General features: G+C 35.4%; 1 protein-coding gene across 1 annotated transcript in view; it reads right to left on the bottom strand.

Annotated features, from left to right (window-relative positions):
• The window catches only part of LOC106468518, a 100197-nt gene extending 93740 nt beyond the window's left edge, over positions 1–6457 (bottom strand). The window contains exon 1 of the mRNA XM_022396852.1: positions 6096–6457. Within this exon, the coding sequence (XP_022252560.1) occupies positions 6096–6161 (66 nt within the window). The 5' untranslated portion in view covers positions 6162–6457. The remainder of the gene's footprint in view (positions 1–6095) is intronic.
• Between the last annotated feature and the right edge of the window lie 1783 nt (positions 6458–8240).

Consider the following 8240-nt stretch of genomic DNA (forward strand, 5'->3'; position numbering starts at 1 on the left):
ACATTGAACATTGTTATATTTTCATGGATGATTCAGGTATTCTTTTAATTTCTTAATTATTATTTTGTTTCCTCATAGACATCAGTTTTTGGTTGTACTACAGAGTTGAAATAGTAACATGTCATTGTAAACTTATCACACTCACAAATGCCACTTTCCCCGAAAATGCTTAATGAGTTTCATTAGTCAAAGGATGGTGAGAACTTGGGCATATTATACTGATGTTGCATTTTTCAAAGAAAATTAATTCTACGACAGTTTTTCATCTAACAATTAGTGTTTTTGTGTTACCTAAGTAAGGTATACTATATTATTTACTTATCATTACTTTCATTAACAGTATTAGTTACTGTTTAATATATCTAATGTTATTAACTTTTATTTTTTATTATTATAGTTTTATTACACAGGTTGTTTTGCATTGTTAGCTTAATATATGTAGTTAGGACTAACTTAAATCTCGTAAGCTGGCCGAATCTCATAAAATATTATTGGGAGTACAGCCAAAAATGTCATTACTAGCAAAGGTACCCAACTGATGAAACAATCCATTCTAATCTTTATAATAATGAATGTATGAAAAGTACACTTAATTAATTATAATGATTGCCAGGTATATTTTTTGCTTTTGCTCTAAGTACATATCTTGTCCTGATCAAACATTAATTGAATATATCTTAATGCAGGTATATTCATGTAATTTTTCAAAACTTCATGCAGTTGTTCTACATATAGTTAAGACCTTTCCACTAAACCATACTAAAATGGCCATCCCATAGAATGAGACAAAACATTTCAAGGGGTGACACAAATATTTGTTTACTGTGGTAAAAAGTTAGAAGTCAATATAAAAACTAAGAAGCTGGCAAAAAGTGGAAGAATGAACACATATTTTGGAATAAATATTTTTGTTCCTTCACTAATGTAATTTATTTTCCTTTGGTGTCTCACATTCATTATAATCCTCTGCATTACATCTCCATAACCTGAATACCACAGATTAGTTATGTTATATTTTGGTGCAATGACTAAAGGATTTGCTTAATGTGGTTCTTATTTTGAATGTGTTTTTTCATTTAACTCTCTGGTGCTGTAAGATTTGAAAATCATGACTGATACAGAACTTTATAAGATATGCATAACTTAAAGAGGATAGGAGGAAGGTATGGTTGAACTGAAAACTCAATTTAAGAAGGTGACAAGGTCTGGAAAAGGCATTCTCTTAGACCAATAGCTTTTGCTAGCCATGGTGATAGCTACATCTGCATTCTCACTGTCTTCTGGACTTATAGGTTAACAGATAGCTAAGGGAAAACAAGACTGTTGTTAAGTAACCTATAGGGATTATTTCTTATAAGCAGAAGCATTTGGCAGCAAAGAAGGGTCATGGAGATGAGGAGTAGCTTGAGTGTCCCAGGTCTTAATATGGTGTTATCTTGGGACACCAGGGTGCTCATTAACAAGCCTAGGCAATGTAAGGCATTGATTTGAATTGTCAATGGACAAGTAAAGCTACAAGATACACAAGTTGTATTTCATGACCTGAAATGTATTGATTTTTCAGGCAAAGCAACTCGCATCTTGTTGTATTTCAGTGAATTTTGCAGTTAGTCAGATGTATTTCTGGCTGGCAAGGCACACCAACAATGCTGCAAGACAATCTCCAACTGAAAATGTTGAAGCATGATATGAAGATAACATTTATCCCTTGTAAGTTGCATCATTTTGCTACATACTCTATCCAAGGAAATATCATTCATCAGGATGCATGTAGCAGGTACCTATGTGTACTACCATTTAATTATGGTGATAGAGTGAAACAGGTAAGCCCAATAATGTTCAACTGGATAGCAAAAAAAAAACCTGGACAACTTCCTCAAGTTTCAATCAGGTTGTTGCTTGGAATGGATGGACTAAGGGAGAGGCAGTGGAGTGCCTTATGCTGAGTCCTATACCCAATGGCTTAGAGCACTTGGATGAATAGCAACTCATTGACTAAGACATAATTATCAACAGAGAACAGAGCAATCTAAAAGGTCAAATTCAAACCTCAAAGCTAAGAGCTTCCCAAGAGAATTTGACCACTTACATGTACAGTTTAAGCAAATTAAATGAGTATCATAAAGAGATACTCATTGACAAGTTTATAGAAGGGCTGTCAAGTGAACTTACAGACATTAAATAATTTTCAGGAACACTTAATAACTCAAAGAGGCAGTTTTTGTGGTGATGTGATAAACTTCAAAGCAGTCACATCAAACTGTGTGCTGGAACAAAGACAGAAACCATCAGCAGTTATAACTTCAGCTGTAGACTCAGCTCTAAGACAGCCTCTAGGTCTTTAGCAGCCTCCAAGGATCAGAAAAAGCATCAACCATCAGCCCCACCAACTCTAATGCACCAGATACCACCAGATGTTATACAGTAGTTTCCTATGAATCAGTAGAGCTTCCCATGCTGAGCTAGATGACATGATTATGCCACAAATACAACCAGAATGTAACTCCCAATGGTACCAGAAAAGGAGATACTACTTCAACTGTGGCTTACCTGGTCAGTTGAGGAATTGTCTATATCCTGTTGCACGGCACAAGGACCATTTAGACCAATGCTGCAACAAATGAAGGAAGGATGATGAAAAGTCACTGCTGCAGTAATCCAGCTATTTGAAACTATTGTAGTCTCAGTTTTATATGACCACTATCTTGGGTGAATGCAGCAGTCAGCTTGCACACATTATGGTGGCTGGGTATCATGTAGTATATGCTAATAACAATACAGGTAGATAAGCTTCACTTTATAGTGAATACTGGAGCAGCCACAAGTGGAATCAACCTTGCTTTACATCAGGCACTCCATGGATAGTCAGTCAGTTAGCACCATTTTCATCCTGGCAAATGGCAACAAAATAGACATGAGTAGAGAGATGAGTCTCCAACTTGGTCTTGGCAATGTCATGTACTGAATAAAGGTAAATGTCTATAACTTGGGTTCAGGTACTTGTATCTTAAAGATGGACTGCTGCAAAAGTTGCCAGCCAGGTTAACTGCAGTTCTAAAGTATAAACATACAATGCTGATCAGACTGGGTTCAATAACAGTAGGTGGCCTGCATGTTGTATGTAAATGATACCAATAAATGTACAAGCTGTGTTCCTTAGTGTTCTGCAAACTCAGTCTATTGTGTTGTAAATGTTTGCTATGATGATAGAACTAATACATGAAACATACTGTTTGCTGTCTGAAAAGTAGGCCACATTAGCTTAAACAGTAATCTCCTAGTGTAAGTGTTGTACCAATGCTATTCTGTATCTACCGACATTCAGCTGGAATGATCATTGACAAATTAACAGATCTAGAAGTGATGCAAATAAGCTGAGTAACTAGTGCCTGAAAATGAATGTGCAACTTCCAGAGCACACAAAGTTTGTATTTGAATATTGTACTAACAATCTGAACTCAATACAGAAACACAAACTCAGTGAATTGTTCAAATGTGTTTGTTCCACAGTTAGGTCAGCTAACAGTCACACATCGTCACAGATATAAATGATGACATGTATGAAATAAAACAACCTCCTAGCATGCTTCTCTGGAACACCAAGGATGTTGCCAGCACTGAAATAAAGTGGATATTGAAGGATGGGATAATACAACATTTGGAGAGTGCTTGTCAAAAAGAAGGAAAGAATGCCTAGGTTCTGTGATTTTACATGGATGAACATTGTACATGCACTGAAACTCTTCCTCAACCACAAACAAATGAATGTAAGGATATATTGGAAAGTACCTACTGGACCAGAATGTTAGATCTGGCATTTGGTTACTGGAAATGTAAACTGAATGATGAGAAGGCCTATATGACTTTCACGTCAGGCCAATAAACATGTTATATATATAGACACCTGCACTTTCAGGTGTGAATGAAGTGTTCACTGACCCTGTAAAAGTTAGAGATCCTGGATACAGATGAAAGTGAAAGTGGAATTGGAGCAGTTTTGTGACAGGTACATGACAGTACAGAATGTTAAAGTCAAAGATAAAATGAACATCTTTGGTTAATAAATATGATGTGGTGAAACACATTATTACTAGTAGTGAGTACTGAAAACCACTGAACAAAACTTCAACCCATATACATTAAGGAAACCACACAAACAATTACTGTTAAAACATCTTAATCATAAGAAGCTAGCATCAGTTCATGTTTATCACTTTAAGTAAAAAATAACTTCAACCACAATCCTTGCAACAATGTTTACAACAAGCTCACCAAAAACCATTTGAAAGCAAACAAACCAATAGGTAAATCCCACTTCTCCAAACAACAGATCTTTTAACTTCAATAACAGGAACAAATTTTTTTCCTGAAATTTTTAAATCCATATTTTCTCAGTGAACTATTAGTAAATATCGTGTAATGGCACTGTAAGACTAGCAAGAAGTACAAAATTTATATATGTAAAATAAATCTATTTTCACTCAAATAACTTTGTATGAAATGTAGATGAAGATCTGAATGTAAAAACATAAATAAACAAAATACACCTCGTCTCCTTGCCACTGTAACAAAAACTGACAAACAGAAATATGAAGTGATATATATATACCCTAGTGGACCTAATCTGAACTCTTTCAACATAGTCAATATCCTTTCTTATATAAATAGACCAAACTGTACAAAGTATTCCAAGAGAAGCCTAAATAATGATTTGTAGAGATTGTGAGAAATTAGGTTAGCATTATTTCTTCCTTTAGATGCAATGTTTTTGGCACATAATCATTACACATAAAACACACAACTTGTATTTATAATCACTTACAGGTTTCTTACATTTTTGGTAATCATCTTGTCTAAGATTAATCCACAGTGTATGATGTAACTCAGTAGTCACATGATACCGAATGTACAAGGTGTTTATTGTTCATTGATTTGTGATGCGGTTATGTTAATTATTATAAACATGTGATATCACTGTATTCTAAGCTGCAGTATATAAATAGTTAATTACTGAGTTAGGGAATAAGTGTTTCAGTAGTAGAGTTTTGTTAGTATTGCTTATATAGACATTACACATAAGTTTCAATCTACCAGTGTCTGAGCATAATGTGTAAAATGACTTAACATCTGTACTTCTGTCCAGTAGGGTGATTAAATTTGTCTTCATTCAGCATGTGAATGTCATTTGTCACGTGTTCATGAATTGTCCTTTGTAAGTTGTCTTTATATGTTAATAAACAGTTTTCAGAAATAAATTATGTGCCTTCATTGAGCCAGTCGAGGCTACTGTCAATGCCCTAGTTGCCATGTTATAGAATAAAATCATCAGAAGATTAGTACCTGTTTTCACTTATAATTACTGTGTCTTTAAATGCACCCTAAAATTATATTAGCATTATGACTAGCAATAGAGTAGTGGCTCAGTGGTTTGAGTAACTTATCCACTACTACAGTTTTTACCTACAAAAATTTGAGTGAATTTAATTTTCACTTTTCCTATTATCATTAGCAAGTCTAAAAATATTCTATTTTAAAAAGTTTAAAATCATTACCACAAACAATTGCTAATTGAGTAATTGAACTCAACTATTTTTATTATTAAATTTTTTTATTTTATGAATTATAAACTAGTGTGAAATAAAAAGGTTATATTAGTAAATAATAGCCTCAAGTTAACGTTTATTAATAACATTTTAGTTAGCACTTTCGACTAAAGTAAAGCTTAAGTTAATGAAACAAAGTGCTAATTTAATTAGTAATAAATTATTAGTAGTAGAACTAGTAGTACAAAGTCAAAAAATATTTTTTTAATAGCTGGTTATACCTCACATATACCATCTACTTTGAGTCAGACTACCGAATAATACTGCAATTAAATTAATTGTGTAATTATTACTAGTGTTAGTACTATTTAATATTATTACTAGTAGTAGAGAAGTAGTAATGGTAACGTTGCGTTAGTAATAGTATTACTATTAGTAGGGTCCTACAGTCGTATCGTAAAAAAAAGAAAAAAGTTTTCCTTAAGACGAAATAAAGCTTTTCAGAGCTCTACAATAAATTTTTTAAAAAGATGCTTAATTATAATTACTCACTCGTTCTTTAGCGCGTCCAGCATGTTTTTGAACTACTTTCGAAATTGAACCCCCTTTATCAGACATGCTGTATAATTAAACTAAGATACGCTCTCTGGCTAAACCTGTGTTCCTTTCCACGTTTACTTCGGTTTAGAACAAAGTCGCGCGATTAAACGCGAGGACAGTTGCGCGTGTTGCGATTAAAAGAGCTAAAAAGTTACATATGATTAATTGCATTTTTTTTAACTTTTATAATTTCAACACGTGAATCTTTCATTGTTGGATTACGAAGCAAGTTTAAGCGCTACTTTCTCAACCATGAGAGTGGCAAAAAGTTTCTCTCACACTCACAAGTTAATAAACATTAATTTTGTTTGTTTGTAATTAAGCACAAAGCTACACAATGGACTATCTGTGCTCTTCCCACCACAGGTACCGAAACCTACTTTCTAGGGGGTGTAAGTCTACAGACATACCGCTGTGCCACTGGAGTGTAATAAACATTAATATTAATTTCTGATTAGAACTAGTTTGCACATAGTGGCTCAGTGGTAATTATTAAGATTTATAATGCTTAAAACCGGGTTTTGATGCCCATGGTGGGTACAGCACAGATAGCCAATTGCGTGGCGTTGTGCTTAATAACAAACAAAATAAATGTACTTAGATCAAACTTAAACTGAACCCAATAATGAGTATAGCTAATTAAATATGCTGTTCTTAATTCTAACATGGCCAGGTGGTTAAGGCACTCGACTCGCAATCTGAGGGTGGCGGGTTCGAATCCCCGTCACACCAAACATGCTCGCCCTTTCAGCCGTGGGGGCGTTATAATGTGACGCTCAATCCCACTATTCGTTCGTAAAACAGTAGCCCCAAGAGTTGGCGGTGGGTGGTGATGACTAGCTGCCTTCCCTCTAGTCTTACACTGCTAAATTACGGACGGCTAGAGCAGATAGCCCTCGTGTAGCTTTGCGCGAAATTAAAAACAAAACAAACAAACTTAATTCTAAAAACTAAGAGTGCATAGTATTACGTCTCCGTTCGTTAATTAATTTTCCGTAAATTCTTTCCGACTAAACTTTAGCGACACAAGTCCTTTCTTAAATAAAACTGGTTTATTCTTTCCGAATACAACTTTACGATACACTTAATTTCAACAGTCGCTCTATAACAAACACTATAACTCATGTCTCACGAGGCCAACAATATTCTGTCCGCATATACTCAATTACTCATTACCTCCCCGTCGCTTCGTGGCCGGTCTTATAAATACAAGACTACACTATATCTAGAAAGATCACGAGATTTAAGGAAAAGACGTGAATGTTCGAGAATGACGTGGCGTGATACTAGTCACGTGACCTCGCTGACGCAACACTGCCCCCTCCTTAGTATTGTTCGTCCCGAACAATAGCCACATACAATAAACCAATAACAATTAACAATAACTTAATCAAATGTACAGAATTACAAACACAAAATTACAATTCAACAAAGTCTCTTAATTTTACGGGACGTATCTTCTTCCATACTGGTCTCCGTCTCATTGGCTTCTGCTTCATGTGGGGTTCATCTCTTTCATCAGTAAATGTCCTATCATCGGTAACAGCCACATCAGTGGTAGTAACTTCATCAAGAGCTTCATCGTTTCCCTTCTCAAAACTGAGTAGAGTTTCTTCTTTGACGTTGGCTTTTTCAGGTGACACGTCTTCAGCAGCGTCATTTGTTCTGTTGTCCACTTCGTCCCAACTGAAATGTTCTAGACCGTGATAACGCCAAAGCCTGTTGGCATGCACCACTTTTGGCTTACCTCGCCGACCACATTTTACCCGAAAAGTCACGTCTGAGAGACGATCCACTATGTCATATGGACCTTCCCATGGAGAAGACAACTTAGGAGACTTCCCTTTGGTCTTCCTGGGATTATAGAACCATACCTTGTCTCCTGGTACAAAGCCGACTTCAGTAGATCTATTATCATAAGTTAACTTCATCGAATCAGCAAACGTTTTCAAGTTTGAATGCACTTGATGGTGGATATCATCCATCCTTTCCGATAACACTTTCACAAACTCTGACATACTCTCAGGCAACTCTTCATAAGGTGGGCGTCCTGTTAACAGATCCACTGGCAACCGAGGTTCCCGACCAAACATCAAC

This window comes from Limulus polyphemus, unplaced genomic scaffold (assembly GCF_000517525.1).
Source record: "Limulus polyphemus unplaced genomic scaffold, Limulus_polyphemus-2.1.2 Scaffold3037, whole genome shotgun sequence".
In the NCBI taxonomy this organism is placed as follows: Eukaryota; Metazoa; Arthropoda; class Merostomata; order Xiphosura; family Limulidae; genus Limulus; species Limulus polyphemus.